General features: G+C 36.7%; 1 protein-coding gene and 1 long non-coding RNA gene across 2 annotated transcripts; one reads left to right on the top strand and one right to left on the bottom strand.

Moving 5' to 3' along the window:
- Nucleotides 1–212: 212 nt before the first annotated feature.
- Nucleotides 213–20,075, top strand: LOC126832391 (BMP and activin membrane-bound inhibitor homolog). The gene is made up of 3 exons (XM_050563150.2): nucleotides 213–423; nucleotides 14,504–14,806; nucleotides 18,878–20,075. Exons 1-3 carry the CDS (start codon nucleotides 366–368, stop codon nucleotides 19,312–19,314), a joined length of 798 nt encoding a protein of 265 aa, XP_050419107.1. The 5' UTR covers nucleotides 213–365; the 3' UTR covers nucleotides 19,315–20,075.
- LOC126832396 (uncharacterized) lies at nucleotides 5,887–7,408 on the bottom strand. The gene is made up of 3 exons (XR_007684694.2): nucleotides 7,258–7,408; nucleotides 6,518–6,795; nucleotides 5,887–6,276 (listed from the first exon to the last, which is right to left on the bottom strand). It is a non-coding gene; the product is annotated as an uncharacterized LOC126832396 (long non-coding RNA).
- Nucleotides 20,076–21,725: the final 1,650 nt, after the last annotated feature.

Genomic DNA, 21,725 nt, shown 5'->3' with positions numbered 1-21,725 from the left:
CTTAATGTACTCAATGTCTGGCCAGGCAGTCTGGCGCCGCTTAACATACAATACCCATATCTTTCTTTACACATTACTCCGCCTCTAGCCCCGCCTCTACTATAAACCGACCACACAAACAACAGCTTAGTAGTCCGGGTTATAAGGACGAGAGTAAACAATGGTAGTGCAGCATTAGAGGCTGGTAAATGGTGGCTATGTTTGATTGACAGTAGATGTAGAGATTTTGAGTATACTATAAACTGTTAGTTAGAATCAACATGTAGACATAGCAGAACACGATGTCCGACTTGCAATATTAGTGAAGCCATCATTTTCATTTGGATATTATAGCTGTTTACATCGAGAGTAGGTGGTTGGACCTCATGGCCTCCTCGCCCTGGTTCATTTTACTTCTTGGGACCTGCCTAGCCGTCACCGAAGGTGAGTTTTAAACGAACCGTGTTAGATTCGGTTCGCGTGTGTTTGTATTATTTGGATTTTACATTTTCTACTATTTTATCTAACAGTCACACTTTCGTGTGTAACATTTCATAGTAACATAGGCATACTGTCTATTCATATGCATATTAAACTTTTCGTGTATTCGCAAAGTTAAAAACGAAACACGTTCAAATTTCTGTTTAGTTTTCTGTCTCGCTTGTGTATTAGAGGCGTCTTGGTTTAGGACCCCTATATCGATCGTTTCAACAACACCACGTAAAGTATCGCTCTACCATGTGAAACTCTTTGAATGAACCATGTGTTTAGAAATTGGAGAACATATTATTGTTTTATCAGTAAAAAAAAGGAATACAATTGTTTTGTCTTCAGCCTGACATCTTATCCATAACATGTCATATTTTTCTTCTTCGTTATCGGCAAATAAACTCCCCCTCTTCAAAATTTTATTTACAATGTCATTAGATTTGAAGTGGGGCTATATATTTCGTAGGAAACAGCTTTGTGTTTTGCCCAGGAAACATATAAGGGTTCGTTTTAGCAATTAAAATTTCATTAATATAGCATGTCCAAATTGGTTAAATCTGAACAAGAATATGGTGTGTATATATATTTCACCAAAAGAAGACGTTGTGCAACATTTAGCTTAAACGTTTCAAATCAATAGCTATGTACTGTTGTGGAGTTGTCAAAATGGATATTCGTGATTACAATATTTAGTCCATTAAAAAAAAGCCCCACTAGAAAAAAATCTTTGAACTTCGAGTTATTGCCGAGTGACACAAGATTTTTATTGCTAGGGTAAGTTTTAAGTAGTGTGTTGTTTTTACCAAGCTGATATATATATATATATATATATATATATATATATATCCATATAAAGATTTTACACACCTATTAAAATAATACATGACTCTACATATAAACGTCAAATATATACAACCAAGTTAAGAAAGTAAGTCATAATATATAATGCCGAGCAGATTTCAGGACATTTATTAAACATAACATTACATAAACTAGATATAAACTATATAACGAAGTTACGAAAGTAAGTAAAGACACTCAAGTGATAATATACAATTCAGGGCCAATATCAGGACATCATTTAAGGTAATAAACATAATATTTCATAAACTCAATCAATTATTGCCTATGGTCAACATCTTTAATATACAATTTCACGTCTTGTGGATTTCCATTATACACCATAACCAAGATTATCAGCAGATTTAGTCAATATACATTTTCGATTGTTTGGGACTCCTGAAACCCGATTTTGTTAATATACATTTTCGATTGTTTGGCACTACAATTCACATCGAGTACCAATTCACAGAATGCATTTTGCGATTTGATGCATCATGACCGTTGGTCCGTAACCTAATGCATGAATCTACAGGTTCTCCTGAGACTTTAAACAAACAACAATCTGTATTATCAGAAGCGCAATGTTCACTTTTTAGCCAATGAATTTCCGAACCAGCTGCACTCGTTCGCTATTGTGACGTAACAATACCTAATCAGGTTTGTTACGATATGACCATCACACGGAACCACGTGCCTGAAAGGTAATTATGATTGACGATTAATCAATGCGCTCGTTGAAATATAACGATATAAGATCGTATTCTTAACAAAAATATTACTGAACTTATTAAAGGTTTGTGTTCCTAATTTAAATGCTGGGTCATTTGGCATATTATGTAAGAAAGTTTTCAAAAAGTAACGGACCTATGTTAAAAATGTACATTTCTTAAGGCATCGCGTGCTTTACATCCCAGAACACTGGATACCACTTCTAATTTTGTGTAAGTTCACAATATTTTGACCAAGCGTGTATAGCACCGCGAAGATGGATAAGTTCTATTCCAACATATTCCGGAAGATGACCGATATATGTCTTCGATGATAATTTAAGGTACAAAGACAAATCCTAAACCGCCGGCAAAATAAGATATACTACCCAACGACTGTTCTATAAATTGAGGATGTAATGTATATTGGTAGGAGGGACGATAGATAAGTTTATAAACATTAATAAACACACGACTTATAAATTACTCAGGGAATATGCTATTTGTCATTTCGACGGATACATGTGCAATATAGCGAACCGGAAAATTCGACCGGGAAGCGTCGTTTCCATCGAATTCAAAATGGCAAAGTTTCTTTTATGTACCCGTCAATGTGTACTGTACATCCGAGGGGCTAGGCTCAGTTTCATTGTTAGCCCCGCAGACGTCGCCCATGACGTGTGTGTCGAGTTCACATATATGTACCCCCTCCCCCGCTTTACTTACCTGTACATGAACCCCAAGGCCTAAAAAGTTTAATCACACGTTTGGTGTACAGGTAAGTTCATCAACACACACAAAAAAAATTCGGCGCCAGGCGTATACATTTTAATAATTACTTAGCTGGGTTTTTTTTGCAGTGTAACATACATAAATGAATATATTTCTGTTATGTTGAGTGGTTAAAACGGCGACATTTGACACGATATGTTGGGCTATAGACAGTGAAATGACGTGCCATCACGATATTTGTGTAGGAGACGATGGGTCGAGATCATTTGTCGTACTGTTTGACAACAATCTCTTACTCCCCTCTCTCGCTTAATTCCTGAGGTCAAAAGTCATATGTTTTTATTGGTAAAGCGCTGCTTTTTGTAACCATGATAAGTTGTCAAATTAGATAACCCCCAGCGCTCGATGCAAATATACAATGATACGTAGACAAGAGTACATGTTAACTACGGTGTTACCTGCACTGCCCTCGTAAACGGCATCCGTTATAGATGAGTCCAGTCTAATAAAGCAGGATTTATTCCAAATAATTCCTCATGAACAATCCGTTCAAACTACAGTATGTATGATTAATCACGAGTATCATGCACAGGACAGGCCATGTTAGCTATTTATAAAGCAGTTGACTGTCCATGTATATGTAGATGATAGCTCTTTGTTTTACAATGCTTACCATGAACACAAATGCTCGAACATTGCTAAATAAACACGGGATTCGACAGGGACAGCCGATTTCCCCCTTCTGTTTTATAATAAAATTCGAAATCCAGCTAATAACATTAGGAGATAATAGTTTCTAAATTTAAAACTTCAGGATATAAGTACTTAAAGGACTTAGCTGTCGGCAGATTTCAAAAGTTTACAGGTATATCATGATTTTGATTGATAATAGCCCTGGAGCTAATATTTCATTTGCGTGCTATATTTGTTTTGAGATAGTAGTAGTAGTATTTAGAAATAAAATAAAATTTCTTTCTATTTGTGTCCAGACAAGGCTGAACTCTATGGTTAATATTTTATACAACACTTACGAAATAAGAAAGTGTTGAAACGTAGCACGATTTGAATTATCTGGAAAACAATTGTCCGAAGATATACATGTACATTTAACCATTGCATGGACCCAAAGGGGTGTTGCCCTGCTGTCAACCTTCGCCAATCACCCGCCAAAGGGATAGTATTTTATTTCCAGTGACACACACAATCCGCAAAACAAAGGAAGTAGCATGTCACGGACTTTTCCCCGTCATTCCGTTGACGGCTTGCCCTCTTTTAACTTGATAACCGAGCTTATACTTATCAGGCCTAAAGAGTATATTTAGCAGTAAAAGACTTCATTATCAAGCAATACAAGTAGTAGAAATGATCCGTCATTCAGTGTGTGACTGAACGCTTAACGACAGTCGACAGACATGCTATTCAAGGCTATTGAACCGTGAATAGACCTCTTTAGACGAGATAATCAAGTCACTCCGGGGGTTTCCCCGTTCGACGAGCTTGACAGCAGGCTTTTGGCGAGAGCCATTTGCAGTTTCACAATGTGCTTTACAATCATCTTGTTCGTTTTGGATTCAGCCACTTGACTGGCAAGTCTAGCATTTTCCGGCTATTGAAGGCAAACACTTACACTTTTATGTTAGCAATCAAAAGATCCGCTTTTCATTACTTGGCGGCTTTCGGAAAAGCCAGTCGCCATAAACTCCAAATCATTGGGCTAATCAATCATTTCAATGAAGTTCCGTTTCTGAACTTAACATTTGTTTCCAAGTGCTGCAAAGTCGTAACAGATGTGTTCCTTAAACTTCAGCCATAATATTTCAACTATCTTCAAAACTGCGATGATAGGCGTAAACAATAAAAGAAATATGTTATCAACAATGTGGCTTACTCAGTCGACCTTTTCATAAATATTTACTAACTGCTCACGGTGAATTCAATTTAATAAACTTAAGATGTAATCGACAACAACCCAGACCGCTTTATTTGGAACCTATAGGAGAGTTAAGGCAGGGGTTAGAACAACCCACATCGAGCTAATTGAAAACAAAACCGACCTTTCCTGGATTTTATTTGGAACCGACTGGAAAGACCACCGTTTGACAATTCCCATTTCCAGAATTCCGTGTTCTACGCAGAGGGGCCTTGTATAAGCTGGCGATGTGAAGGACATTTGCGATCATGGGTTATTAGCAATACGTTTCCACGAAAGACTCATTGCTACATCATTCCAATCGTCAGCATACCGTTATCTTTACATGATAATATGTTGCAGCAAACATCCGTCGCTTGTGTTGATATTAGGAGTAAAGTCTAATCCTTATGTTATATACCAATGCACGGTCTTTAGTTTGCCACCAGGGATTACGTTACACTTAAATAACAAATAAACATACCCCCCGATATCAGACCTAAAGCCATTTTAATCATCATATTGGTCACAATATCATTGATAACGTTCATAAACCATGAGCAAAGATAAGTCAGAATAGGCTAGGTACAACGGGTTTAGTATTCAAAAACCCATTAGCACTCAGGATCTAAACTATCTCCGAGGAATACTCCATCACCATAAACAAAACTACTCAAGTCAAGAATAATTCAGACAGAAGGAATCCTTACCACTTCCCCGAACAACAAGGCCAGGGTTTGCCGATCAAGAGAGTAAAGAAACTGGGTTTAACGTCCTTTTAATACAATACCGTGGACATTCTGAGATTAGACTTACCCCTGATATTTGTGAATCGGAAGGTTCCTCCCGACTCCTGCTGGAATTGGAACCCCTTCCATTAACAGAAATAAAAATGGCCAAATGCACTCGACAATACTATTGATTCTGCGTGGCAGGCAATGTGGGTTTTTTTTCCCTCTCTCTTGGAGCCACATTGTTCCTTAATTGAGCGGGAATCAATCTTATGGTGTTACAGTATAATCCGACTACGTTACTGTAACACTTGTAGTATTAAACTGGAAAGTGGACTCGTGTTTGCTTATGGTTCACAAAATGAATTATCTAACATATTACTTAAAAAGTTGGTATTTGTTCGAAGTATTTCTCGAGCAATATATAGATTTAGCTGGGGGCACGTGCTGTGAATCTACAACTGCGATTGGTTAACAGTTTCTATTTCGTCGCGTGACTAAAGGATTTTGTTGTAGGGAGTAAAAAAGTCACTTATAACTGCAATACCAATTATTTTGTCTGTGTAGTCACAGTTTCATAATCAAATATCAGCATATTATTAAACAAAGAACACTGAACTATAAAATTAATAGACTTTTTTTTTGTGCTACACATTTTTCATGACTTCGATTTCCAATGAGCATGATTCGTGGGCTATTTTCAGCCAGCAAAAAGGATCGAGCAAGGATGTCGTTGACATATTATAGAGCTACAGTGAACAGAACTTGACAATCGTGTCAATATTCCATGTAAAATTACAACATCTAGTGAAAAGGCGAACTCATTTATAACTGGAAATGAAATGTCGCTGATAAAGGAACCGCTTTTCTGCAGCAACTTTATTACCTGAAACGAAATGGGGTTTATAACTGTATTACTTTCCTGCGCTAAATGTATTACAAGAAATACTAAAAATACTAAAATGCTTTGATATACACTGTACATTATTCATGGTATGCAGAAAACCGTGACGGTAATAGAGACTACATTATGTATTTACTTATATTGTTTACCATCATAAATTATGTCTTGATATCCAAGACAGGATACGGTGACATATTTTTCAAGAGGTGTGTAATAAAATTACCGTCCTTTGTTATCTGTTCATTGTTCGAGTTGGCAGTGATGTATCCCCGAGGTCCGCGGGATTCAGGGGTTTTAACCAAGGTCTGCTTTATGCTTCATATGTATCTTTCTTTAAACGCACTGAGTCGAGACCGATTCATTGTCTTCGCCTTGTTGAATGTAACGAGAAAACCTTTAAAAACTCGGAGGTAGAGTACGAAATTATGGCTGTAATGATGATACCATGTATTTCATGTTAGTTTCGCATTCCTCTTACATACACACAAGCTCACCTAGAAACTAAAAGAGAAATAAATCTTTTAAATAAGGCCTGATGATACATGTTTCGTATCTTGATCATCTCTATTTAAACTTGATATCAGTTGACCCCGACCCCGATATATCCCAAACAGTAGAATTAAAATATTTTCAGTTTCTAAGTCTCTTAAAACCGTCTATCTTTCAATATTAAAAATATTGTTTCTTTTATACAACGCCTTTTGCCCAGGACCAGCTAAACAATCCAGTATTAGGCGAGTACCAGAAAGATGGTTCTCGTTGCTAAACGTTACCCAACGCAGTCACTAAACGGTTTCGGAGAATTGTTATTTAAATTTGTTGGGTGAAAAAATAAACTCAAAACACTCACTCACGGAATTTAACGATTTAGTCAAGTATGCAACCACGGAAACTCTGACGTATAATACCAAAGTATACGAGAAGACATATTTGACATTTTGTAAAATAATGTGGAATATTTACGTTTACCGGGTCGCCAGACGGCAGTCGTAGCTGTTCGTCGGTTTTTGCGAGGTTGTTTGAATTGGCGAGTCGGGTGTGGCGACTGTTACGGAAATGGAAAGCCTGTGGGACGTGCACGCAGACATATGAAAATTTCCTTCAATGTCCTATGGCGGAGTAAACACAATAGAGTGTTGTATAAAATTTGGCATTTGATCCGAGATAAAACGAAACGCAACCAATTCACAGAAGACAAAAAGTCATTTGCCACAGGCTATAGAGATTGAATCACACGCACTATGCTAGTTGATTTAAATTACCGTAGAGACTGACTTTAATGTAAGCATATTGCTTATCTTCCAACTCCACTACTTAAAATTCCTGCTTGTAGTTCTTCTCACAAACAGAACCGATTCCCTGTTTATACGCTAGTCTGTATTCGTGCGCACTTTGATACTCAATTATGTGTACCGAGACACACTGGGTAAAAATGATTACACGGAACAAGTCGCTCTAGATTCGTGTATGAATTCAATTTTAAAGTATAAGGTGTCTTAATTGCTCTATCAACGTAATGTATATGTGTGATGTGGTAATCATAATGATATTTATAAACTGAATTATTAAAAGGAAGATACGAAACTATTATTCGTAATATATTACCATACTTCCTCAGTGGCTAGAGAGGAAGGCTCCAACATTCTGCTATTTGATTTTTTTAAGCGGTCCTTGTTTCCTGTTAGGTCTAGGACGAGATAACCTTGTCGTGTTACACCTGCATAATTCCAGGAAGAATTATTCATCGAGACAAAAAAATATTCAGTTAATCGGGATTTAGTGTTAATATTTTCAGACGTTTTGACGTTGAAAGACGAAAAATTGTAATCTTTTGAAACCATGTTAAAACTGCTTGATATCTTTACGTGATGGTTTGAATAGGGATATATTTACACGGTAAACTATGCGAATAATATACTTTGATTGATATTTACATCTAGATCTTTAATTAATGGCTGTATGTTAACATATACGGTCAGATAAAGACATAGTCGAGATGGGAAACTTCAAATTTCAGAATAGGGAAAGTTTATGAAACGGAACGTACGTACGTACTCTTTCTGGTAAAACCCTCGATTACAACCAGTCCACTCACTTCTTATCTTCAATAGAAGGCTTGGTCCCGCTTTAACCACGTACATATTATCAAGGTGTTGTTAAACTCGCGGTCGTTGCTTCAGGTACATGCTCACTTCTACGATTTGCATTTCGACTATTGGGTATTAAATTAAGATCGATCGAGCGATCTCGGGGAAAATATTCGCCTAGAGGAATATAATATAGATTTGAAATATAAGCAAAAGTTCATTGTTTGGTTTATCGGGGAAAGCGACCGAGGGGAAGATGACAAGTTACGTGTTGCGTAGTCGTTGTATGTAAATAGAGCCATTTGTCGGAGCAAAATTTTCAACTTTAAAATTGAACACGTGGTCATAAAAATAACTAATTGAGCTAAGTATGGAAGAAATGTTAAAGGCACACTCTTTCCTTGTTTAAGATAAGATTATTCAACTTGAAAACATAATATATTATCTTAAATACGTACAAAAGTACCATCGATGAACTGTTTTTTTCTTGAATGTAAACTAACTTTATCACAGAGGTCAATTCGAAAGCATAATGTAATATCTTAAATATGAACAAAAATACTTTCGACGAACTACCTTTTCTTTCTTCAGTGTAAACTAACTTATCACATAACAGAGGTCATTTCGAAAGCATAAAATAGTATCTTAATATGAACAAAAGTACTGTCGACGAACTACTTTTACTTTCTTGAATATAAACTAACTAATCACATAACAGAGGTCATTTCGAAAGCATAATATAGTATCTTAAATATGAACAAAAGTACTTTCGACGAACTACTTTTACTTTCTTCAATGTAAACTAACTTATCACAGAGGTCATGATGTAAACCGCAAAAAAATACGTTTTGTACGACCAAAAAGAAGTAGTCAGTTTATTTATAATTGATGGAGTATATATATATACATATACCACAGGTAGAAGGAACCTTGATAAAGAACGGGCCTGTTTAGTTTATAGGAAACTATAAAGTCTTCGTTGTGGATTGTTTAGTTTAGAGTTAGTCAAGTATTCTTCAAGTAAAGGGTCGTCTTTCCCGTTGATAATAATAGTTAAGTAGTGGCTAATGGACGGTTGATATAGAAAGTATACACAAACCATAGATAAGGTACAATAACCTTACCGTACCTTGTTGATTTAAGTTCAGTTGAATAGCTATTTATCTTACTTAACGTGGCATCTTGTCTTTAAAATATGAACAAACCCACGTTTCTTAAGTGACATAGATACCACAATTATAGTGTAATATTCAAATTAAATATCCCGTGCTTTGAATTATAATTTATACATTGGACATCTAAATATATATTTGTACTGAATAATAATGATCTCGAATACGGTATATTTTGATTTAATTTTTAAAGACATTAATATTCGAGTTTTGGGTTCAAATATATTTTCCTATTTACAAAAAAGCACATTAAAATAAATTCTTTCCATTATGATTTTCAATAATGTTCTGCCAACATAAGCGATAATGACTCTAAAAAGCATATATGATGTTATGGCAGCCATTGCCATAATCGCCTAGCCTCTCTTTTATATTCGAAATATCGCGCATAATTTGTAATTTCAACCCACAAAGTTCGGTTATAGTTAATTTAGTGTTAGTTTTGTTTAAATACCTGTTTGTATATTTGATGGAAAGGTCCGTGTACATACTTCATCTAAGTTCGACTTAAAGGGCTTGAGTCTCGCCGTGGGATACGGTTTGAGACAGCGCTATTAATTACCGTGTACACAAACAGGACGAAACTGTCACCTTTTGGTCTCAGGTGAATCAATCTTATCCAACTATGTTTAAGTAGAACAGGTTAAATGATATACATGTACACGCTAACTCATGTTGGTAACAGTAACGCCTACTTGTGTACATTTATATTGTACATCCTGTGATCAGAGAAATGGAATGAAATGGGGTTTAAACGTCCTACTTTTCTGCTCCGACTGGGTTAATGAAGACGGGCATACGCCATACTGTTGCTATGAGAGAATTTTGCCCGTACAGCAGCGCAACGGCGTACTCCTATATCGAATTCCAGTCGGCAAGGGTTCTTTTACGTGCATGCCAACGTGTACACGGGACTTCGGTGTTTCGTCTTATCTTAACGACTATACGTTGTCCCTTACCAGGCCTTCCTTCCTGCACCACTGACAAAGGGAAACCACACTGGAAAAGTCGGTGTGGTCGTATCAAGAGTTAAGGCAACATGTCCTCGTATGTCGCCAGAACATTCATGCCAATGTAAATGGTTTGTTCCAGAGCAAAGATAAGACCGGAAGTTATGTGTCTTTATAGGACATTTTAACCGACTGTCTTATCTCGTAATGGCATCCATCATTCCGGACGCTTCTCTATCTAGTTTCTGGATAATGCTAGCAGAGCGGGAAATACTATTTTATCAATTTCCTTTCTAACGTTTACATGTCATATAACACATCGTCTTCTGCCTACACAAATGACAAATGTTCTCAATCAGTTGCAATCCGACTACGCCATCGCTTACACTCACTCATGAGAGCCGCGGTGGTTCTGTGCTAAGGCGCAGGTTACTAACCAAGATGTTCCAGGTTCGATCCTGGTGTTGGTTGAGAAAGTTCCTTGGGATTTTTCAGCATGTTGTACCCTTGCCGTTACTGTTGCAGGACAAGAGGCTATGTAACGAACAGTGTCTAGTCCTTCGGATGGGACGAAATACCAAGTAAAAGAACCGTTGACAGTTACAATAGGATGAAGAGTAGGCGGAAACGCCGCTTCCTGGGAAACTAATCTCCCGCGTAACGCATGTCGGTCTTCATTATCCCGGTTGTTACAGAAAAGTAGGACGTTAAACCCCATTTCATTTGCACTCACCGATACCCGTAATAGACATATATATATTTAAAACCTTAATTAAAATGTACATGTATATTACTAAATGTATGTAAAAAGGATGTTTAAAGTAATTATGATATGGTGTGTTCCTACATTAACAACAGAATATACACTTAAAGCAAACAAACCGAATGTATAGTACACACCGTATTACACTGGTTACAGAACACACCAATGGCGGGTTGCTTGCTAATGTCGCCAGTCAACGGAGTTATGCCTATTAAGTATTCACTGTACACTTATCATTGAATCTGGATAGATATATTTATAATGACTTGGATGTTTGTTGTAATATAGTTGATTACTTAATAATGGTTGCATGACTGGATACAAAGGAAAGCCAGTATATTGATAACAATGAACTAATCAAATACAGAAATGCTTTACTTTGTGCGCATTCATACGCTTTAGGCAAATGACGGTGTAAATGTACATTTTCTGCCATTGCAATTTATTAAATGATTTATAAAAGATTCATTTGCGATCACGTTTCCAGATTGTCAACAATGATAACATATTTTTTATTTATATAAAAAATAACAATAATGGTTAGAAAGAGATTGAGAACAGACATCACATTGATTCCTAACGTTTAATGAGCTTAACTCAAAGTGTTTTTTATGCACAAAATGGGTACAATTTAGTTGGGGTACATTTCCAACAAGTGTGTACAATTTCTACAAACCCGGCTGGGGTTTTTGGTCACATCCGAAGGACTATACATGTGCGTGGTTCCTTGTCAGGCTCTCCGTACTGTACCACTGACAAGGGGAAACCGTGACGGAAAATCCCGAGAAGTCTCTCGGCCAACATTGGTATCGAACACGGGACCTCCAGGTGAGCGAGTCAAGGGATTATCCACTTAGCCACGGCGGCTCTCACAATTTCCACAAAACATACACAAGGGGTGGGTTATTTAATACACTCTATCGAGTAGACACAGCGCATTCTAAATATATTTGAGGCAATCTCTATGAGCTCTTTCCTAAATTAGAAATCATATGTCAGCACACAATCATAATTATAACAATACTCAGATACACGAAGATGGGGAATTAAGATAATAGACTTGATAATCGCACAATAACGCTCTATACCGTTAGATGGCGCCAGATAAAATATCTGACAAGTTCTACCAGTCGTGAGGTTTTGTTTACCGTTTGATCAAAGATCTCATAAATTCCCGCCACTTTATTCGTCTGGCACCAGCAGACATAGAAATGATGGGCAAAAACACATAACATAATATTATGTGTCATTCGATGTTTATTAATATATCGTGGATGGAGTGATAAACTTTCTGTGCACAATTTTATAACCCAAGATTTTAGCATGTGAATCATTCAGCCAGGAATGAAATCGGGTTTAACGTCCTACCGTTCTGTACCGAACCTGCTTATGAAGACGGGCATACGCCATGCAGTGTGCTAAGGGGAGAATTTTGCCCTGACAGCGGCATTTTCGCCTACTTGTTCGTCGAATTCCAGCTGCTAACACTTAAGTTATGCAATATCAGATATAACACGACTTGCCTTTGTTTAATTGGTCTGGAAATCAATATTGCATACATGCCACAAAGATATGAACATGTTGCTTCCGTGACGTCCGTCTGCAGTGTTCTGAGTTTCGCGGAATTTGGCGTGACGATCTGATACCGAGCGAGAAGTACGCCAAACCGAATTATCTTACAGTACTTGTAAATCTAACATGGACTTGCTTTCAAGTCATTGTTACCAATACGTATATAGAGATATTAATGCATTTCATATTACCTGTACTTCAAAACATACACCCAAACTGAGTAAAATCAAATATCTACTGCGTTTCGCTTTATTTGTAATAATTACTCCATTGTTATATAACAGACAGGAAAAGAACCCGAAACGCAATTGTGATTTTAATTTAAACCATACACTTACAGTTTTCTATTCAATCTTAAGTCGAAGTGTTTCTTAATGTATCTTAGTAATGCGATTAGAATTTCAACCAACTACATGGCGGCCATTGAAACAACGAGATCTCGTCACGCCATAGTTCACAGACATTGTCTCCTTTTAACATGATGTATGTTGCCATGTCTCCAACATTCTCTCTGTACGGCATAATGAAAGCAATTAGTTGATTTTACTACAAGCTAATGTAACATCAGAGACGAGAACACATCCGTGTATTCTCTTCTAAGTTGACAGACATAATTACTATTAAAAATACATGAACCAAAACAAACAAATAAACGAAACGAACATGAGACATAAGTTTGCTTTTGTCACGATACACATAATTATACTTGTACTATCGACAACTTTTTGAAAGTACTCGTTCAACTAATCTGAATCTGCCAATAGGTTTGATGGTGTTCTGTAGGAGTTAAATAATAACAAATCGTCTTTTAATTGACCCCAGAAAGCATACCCTGCCATCTACAAGACACCAGTTAGTCAATACTCATACAATGTACTCATTAGAACTATAGTCTCAACTTGGTATTTTTTTTTACAAATGGCGGCAGTCTTAGCAACCAACGGCTTAAAGCTACATTATACTTCTCACACTTGATGACTTGACGTTGTGTAGGCTAATAGTTAGAAACCAAGAAACTTAATTAAAACCAAACCACTCCCTTTAACATTAACTGCTTGAAAAATTCTAAAATTGTTTCTGAAACGAGTGGAGATAAGCAAGAGGCGTTCATTATAGTTGAAGTTATCAGTCGTAAAAAAGGCAATTTAATTATATGAACTGATGTAGTGTAATATTACAGCATGGCCTCACATATTTAGGGCGTCTGCTCAAAAGATAAACCGCCAAACTATCACAAACTATTATATAAGACACATGAAACAAAGAGCAGACACCTTACATATCAAGAATCATTTAAAGATAGTCAGCCATGTTTTGTTTTTATGACTAAATTTCGTGTACACCGCGAATTGAGATCTATCCTGATATCTTGCAGTTGCGCGGTCAATGACGTGTATCTATTTCTTCGTTGCTGAGACCTGGTCATGGGCTGATTAACCATTTTGGATAAAATGATAGCATCCAAAATGGCGCTGATATAGAATGAACTGATTAGCTTGCAACTGAACAAAATTTTAATAAAAGTTGAAAATAACAATTAACAAAACCTTTGGCAAAGAATGTTTCTTCGATGTTTCTCGCGGAAGCCACAATTTTCGGGGCCGTCTTAACAGAAAACTAATTAAAGGCCAGTTTTGTATTAATGGTTTCCTTTCTATTTTTCAGGTGAAATTCGATGTTATTGCAACGAGTCTGGATGTATTAGTACAGGCTACATGTGTAAATCAAGTATAGGCCAGTGTTACACGGCCGTCCGGGTGGAAGGGGAGACCACTCGTGCCACACACGGTTGTAGTTTACCTTCACACCTTGAACTTTGTAGTCAAGGTCAACAACTTGTAAAATCAACGGACACTAAAACTCAAGTGCCTTTTATTATGTGTTGTCAAGAAGACATGTGTAATTATATAGAAAATATAGACATTAATATTATACTTAGTACAAAATCTAACGGAAGTGCTCAAAAGGGTAAGTTGGGACTATTTTCTTCTTTATAATCTTACCTACGCTCATATTGGGAGTGGGGGGGGGGGTGCTAACGCGTGCGTCGATCATAATATCTGTCATTGAGTAAACTAGCGTGGTTTTGATTCCTAGATTGTACGTAAGGATCGCTCGTCCAACCCCGTGGATTATTTTCGGTTTCATCTCAATGCTAAAGACCCCTACGCGCAAGAGATTACTGGTGTGTTAACATTTTTCAAAGTATAATAAATTACGGTATACGAATTGAGTTATAAAGGCGTAGTAAAGTTGTTGTAATAGCAAGCTAATAGGCACGTCTTTAGACATTAGACAGAGTTATCCTACCAAGATTAGATCTTCAAAGAAGGAGATAATTGAATTAAAAGCTATTACCAGCCCAGCGCCGTATATATGAGTTGAAATTCTTTCAATGAACGATATTAGCTATAGAGTTCATATTCCCAGTACCTTTGAGAAACACAATGTCGGGTGCAAAGGTATTGGATCGGGACAGAATTCGAACTACGTGAATGTTTTTTCAACGCTATCGTTTTTATAAAACTTACTTCGACACATTATCATGTTGACTAATTCAATCAGCCAATGTAATTAATATCAAGCGACAACAATGCAACACAAGCTATGCTAAATGTTTAAACGTAATGTGCACGTAATTTTTTTTAAATGAAGAGAGAATGTCACCTCATAAAGCAAATCGACACATAACATTCAGCCGAGTCAATTTAATTCTGACATATTTAAAGCATACGATTATTAAGGCAAACTTTGAATAATAATAAAAACATTTACTAAAAAAAACTAGCTTGTACACAAAAATTTACTAGACAAAATTTCATCCTTGTCTAATATTTGGGTACTTGAATTCAGCAGATGAATTGTGCGAGTTTTTTCAAAGTAACATCTTAACGTTGAATTCATGACTAAACCAAGCCTTTTTACTTGCTTATTAAACATTGGATTATATTCTTTTTCTCTATTCACAACAAAGAACTGAGAGATTCGTGGTCTGATAATGGACGCCATTTTTTTGCCTAAGGTAAAGAAGATATGATCTCTCAGTTCAGCTTACCGCTCGGAGATTTTTATCTTTTTTCATTGAAGAATAGACGAAGAATTAGAGACTAGTCGCGAGCAATCAGACGCTTTTGGCATCCATGTGATGATGTTCTTGAAAATATGACTGATCGTGAAAACCTTTGATGCTTAGAAAAAAGAAAAGAAACGAAATTTGAATTCAAAATATATGGACAGTTCATTGTATAATATAGAGATTTAATCATTTTAGACGGCAATGGCTAACCACATTTTTGAATATAGCTACATTTAGTAAAGTGATAAAATAAAATGAGTTACTGGTTCAAAACTTTTGGTGGGTATATTATTATAGTCAAACCAATGTGTTCCCAACAAGCAATATGCCAGTGGATGATCTCGGAATTATCATGCAAATTTTAAATAACCCACCAACCATTTTTATGATAAGATTTAGATAGACTGCCTGGAAAACCCGAACATGATTAATTCAATCTGGAATTTCTTCACTTTTACTTGGCTTCGAACTTAAGTGGGTTCAAGAATGGCTCTTTAACAAAAGTTAGGAGTGTTTAGTTCGCCTTATCACTTTCATCAGTAGACAAGCAAATCAAACAATTTTTGTCAAATCTATGTGTATAGACGACCCGTAGAATATTTAATGAATCTCAAGTAGGCTCCCCATAATACAACACCCGCCATCTTCAACTGGTTTTATACATTAAAGTGAAGTCTACAACGTAATTTGATATTATTCAAGAGTTTAGTTAACAAGCATGGAGGATCCTTTTGTCCGCGCTGTTATTGATATCAATACAAATACATGTAAACACATGACCAACCTTGACACCCATCACAAATTTGGATATTGACGGCAACGCCCGATTGTACAGTTGGGCATGCGTACTAATGATTACGACCCTTTTGTTAATGGCGTATTAATGATTACGACCCTTTTGTTAATGGCGTTCGAGAACATACGTTTTGACACATCTTACTCGTGATGGTATTCAGTAGATTCGGCTTCTGAAATCCATGTCAAAACTTTCTCTACATTTAGTAGTGCCGGATGCCATACACGAGGCAGAGTATGCTTCTGAAATCCACGCAAAACTGTCTCGACATTTTGTAGTGACGGATGTCATACACGAGGCAGTGTATGCTTCTGAAATCCACGTAAAACTGTATCAACATTTATAAGTGACGGGTGTCATGCACGAGGCAGTGGATGTTCGCTAATACTCAGAACATCTGATACCACTTTTAAATTGAGGAGTTCATATAGTTCAGCAATGTTTTTATTTTGGTACTTTTGTATTCAATTAAAAAAAAATTAACACCCATTTAAATTGATTCGAGTACTGTAAAATGCTTTCTCCTGGTTCTGTTCATTAAAAATGCTAACCCGACATTGAGTTATTTTGTTCCAACTGTGACCCTCGTTGTGAAGCGAACTTGTGTTAATATGGACCTGTACCTATTTGCTTATTTTCTGTATCCTGTTACAGTCGAAAATATGTTATCTACGTATTCTATCTTCTCTCTATGGAAACGAGTATGCAATCACCTCATAAGTCATGCTGTGAGCATTATATAATATTAAACAACTCGCAGTCATTCACACAGCCCGATAATAAACTAATGTCCCTCAGTTATAGGAACTTTTATTACAAAACACCGTTTATATCGAAAGGAATGTTCTATTTCTGTGCGAACTGATGACTGGTGTACTTCCACCTCCTTTATCGTCAAATGTTTTAAACCCCTAATAAAAAAACACGCGCATTAAGTTCGAACAATAAAATAAGATTTATGAGTTAATTCAAAAAAAACCTCAAAATGTAATAGCAAGGAATTGATATGCATTAATCCAAGGGTTTTCTCATGAAATCCACGCAAAGAAATGAAAATCTACCACAGTCGACGAACCAAATATTGGTTGAAAACTCGGAGCAAACAGACTCCGATTTCTTTCCCGTTAGGCAGACAGGGAAATTCCTTGGAAAGAAAAGGGTAGACAATTTGCTGTGTGTTTTGGGAACAAGTTCAGTTAATATTGACCGACATTCCATGCAGACGTGTTTGATATTTACACACAGATCCCGGCTGGGAAACTTAAATAACGCTACATCGATTTCTGGCCATGCCTCCATCGGATTCCAATATGGCTGCCGACATTTTCAGGTCGTCTGCTTAAATACTAGACAAAACGGCGTCGTTATGTCCGAATGGTTCTGGGAAATCAATTATTTGTCAATGTTATCGTTTCTGTTGTTAAATATTTGATAGACTTGCGTTTATGATTGTCTAGGACGATATACGAGTACACGTAGAATCAAAGTGATACACAAGTTGATTTTTTTTTTTGGTGCACAACAAGTGAAAGTAGATGTACCTGTCAAACTGGATAAGATTTATATACTTTGATATTCCATAGAGAAGCAATTCAAACCATAACTTTTGTTAATCGCTGACAAGTGCTTTTATCGCTCTTCCTCTAGACTAGAAGACTACATTTATACTGTAGTGCATTAAATAAATAAATGTTGTTCTAGATATAAAGAAAAAAGCCTTCCCAGTGGAGGCGTACTGCCCTTATCGTTGCTCTGTTGGAAGAAGTACCGGTGTAGATTAACCGGCAAATACAAATAACCATAACCATGACAACTGACATTACATTATAATATACACCACGGTGAAGCCTGCGAAGCTATAAAAATTGCCAGTCGTTACCAGCCCCCCTATGTTGTTCGTTTATCACTCCGCTTTATTTATGACAAGATCTGGCCTATAAAAGCTTAATGGCAAATCCCTTTAACTAATTCTCATCCACTTCACAAGAAGACACCATCGCCGTGGGGATTGTCTCCCCTGTAGTTTAATGGCGTTCATGGTCTCTATGTCTGTGTCTATGAATTATGAATAATGATATTAACTATTTGGCAAGATTATTAAGCTATTATTGGACCAATAAAACTGCTTGAATATGTAGTTTAAATATTTCTAAATTTGTTTTTCCAGGTCACACCCAAAATGATGGTTCGGGAGAAAATCACGTGGTATATTCTAGGAATTCCGATGATAAGGAACCAGAAAGAGACCTGTGGTTCAAGGCCGCTGTTATCGCCGTCCCCATCGCTGGTGGATTTATCCTCGTGTTATTAGTGCTTCTCGCTGTGCGCATGCTCAGAACTGATTCTAGACGACATAGTCGCTTAATACAAATCAGGCAGGATCGAAGCCTGAAAAAAGCCCAACTTTATGTCACGGACCATTTTAGTGATAAATCCGGAAAAAATTGCTCATTATTTGCTGATAGACATAAACAAGTTACAAAGACTGATTCACAAGGAAGGATATATAGACCTATTAATGATACCAAAAAACAGTTGACGCCGCACGCGTCCATAGTAACGTGGGGGAAACCCTGTAAAAACGATCTAGCCACCATTGTGTGATGTCATGGATTTTTGCAGTGACTTTAACAATCCTCGTTATCGTGTGTCAGTGATGTCAGAGTTACATGTATGTATGAATGTCCAGTTTTGTAAATATTTTTTTGATAGGTACCTGTGAAGAATGAGTGTTTATTTTGTGAATGTTTTGATTGTGTTATTTGTGGTGGTGACCAGCTGTCTGTTATTATGTTAAATGTTTCAAACAGTGCTGTAGCCTATCTATCATAACTTGTCTTATTAAATATGCACACCCCGATACATCTCATTTACATTTATTTGGCTGGACAATAAAATATTAAAGTTTTGTTTTGTGTGGATTGAAGTTGGCCGAGATAGCGAGAACTGGTTTTGAATCCTTGTTTGTTTTTCAAAAGGTGGCGCTGACAAATTGACTTCCGGGACGAATGCATATATGTATACGTTCAGTGGACGTACTAAAATTGACTTGTTTTAAGGAAGAAAGTTACTCAGACACAGAGATTTAAGATGGTGACTCCATGATGATCTAATTCTAATGGTTTTTAATTAAACGTATTTTTTATTCTTACTGAAATATCTATGTGCCGATTGTGATTGTATATTGCTCACTTGTATGTGTATATGAATGAATGGTTGAAAAATATTGTGATAAACGTCAGCAGAAGATGGGTACACCGCCATATTACGTGATGTTATTATTATTTTATATAAAAGTTGCTTATTTATTATTTGTCCAAAATAAATCTCAAAGATTAAAGATAACATAAATATTATTAAACATACTTTCGTTTGTTATTAATTTTGCCTAATACGCGCGAAATTGTACATGTATTGGAATGTCTGCAACACGAGTCATTAAGCCCTATTCAATCTCAAAATGGCCAACATTTTGTATTGACGAATCATTAAGCCTATTCAGTCTCAAAATGGCCGACATTTTATGTTGACGGGTTCAGTCTCAAAATGACCGACATTTTGTGTTGACGAGTCATTTAGCCTTGTTCAGTCTCAAAATGGCCGACATTTTGTGTTGACGAGTCGGTAAACCCCATTTCAGTCTCAAAATGGTCAACATTTTGTGTTGACGAGTCATTTAGCCTTATTCAGTCTCAAAATGGCGGATATTTTGTGTTAACGGATCATTAAACCCTATTTCAGTCTCAAAATGGCCAACATTTTGTGTTGACGAGTCATTAAACCCCGGGGGTTTGGATGGCCGAATGATTAGCACATGCGTGCTGTATCATAAGGCCTGTCATTGAGTCAACTGGCGTGGTTTCGAATCCCCGGTTGTACGTGAGAAGGAGTAGGGTAGCTTGTCCAACCTCGTGGTTTTCTTCGCGTCCTCCGGTTTCCTCCCACGGCTAAAGACCCATACGCGCAAGTGAATTATTGAAATAAAATTAAACCATATGTTAGTCCCGAAATGACCTAGTTTGTGTCGAGTGGACGTTAAACCCCATTTCTCTCTCTCTCATTAAACCCCATTTCATTAAATTCATCCACATAACTAAGCTTTTGCTTATTATATTTTCATCCCTTTTATTACAAGATGGCCGAAATGAATGAATCAATGGGGTTTAACGTCCTACTGTTCAGTTTCAACCAGACTATTGAAGACGGGTCAAAATAGAGGTTAAATATAGTTAAAAACCATACACAATCTGAAGTATTTTTTATTGGGAAAAATATTCCCGGACACGGGTGTTACGACCTTCACTTGTTCGAATTCCAACTGTCAAGGGTTCTTTTACGTGCACGCCAACGTGTACACAGGATCTCGGCTTTTCGCCCCACCCGATCAACTAGACAGTAGCAATTCTAACATACGGTTAATTCTATGTTCTATTATATGTGCAATTCAAATGGAATGGGTGTGTGTATGTGGGGGGGGGGCTGCAGGCATATGGGTGTTTTCGTTTAGTCTTCTTCTCCAAATCGCAGGCCCACGACTCAAATAGTGTTAATATAGTACGTGTTTTAAAAACGAATGTCAAATTATGTTATTCGAGCAAGATTGGGGACATATTGACCATTTGTTGATGTGAACTAATGTGAGCGTGGTGTGACTTCTCAGTCCTGCTAAACATGATTTGACATGGGTTTTTAAAACAAGTACTTTAACACTATTTGAGCGGTGGACCTGCAATTTGGAGTGAATTTGTCATACACCCCTATTGTAAGACATGTGAAATATTAAAGGGGGATTATGTACGATTTAGATAAAGAGCTGGTCATTCCCGTTATAATATTTTAAAAAAACAGATAATGCAAAATGAATATATTGAACATTTCATTGAAGTTAACAATAGTTGTAGTTTTGACAAGATGTGTGCATTGATCGTAACTACCTTACTGATCATTCGGGTCTTGGCCTCGCTTCTCAATTTTTCAAAGGAAATCATTAAATGGACGACCCGTTCTATAAAATC

The sequence above is a fragment of the Patella vulgata genome, chromosome 9 (genome assembly GCF_932274485.2).
Source record: "Patella vulgata chromosome 9, xgPatVulg1.2, whole genome shotgun sequence".
NCBI lineage: Eukaryota > Metazoa > Mollusca > Gastropoda > Patellidae > Patella > Patella vulgata.
This window is presented reverse-complemented; position numbering and strand designations above follow the sequence as displayed.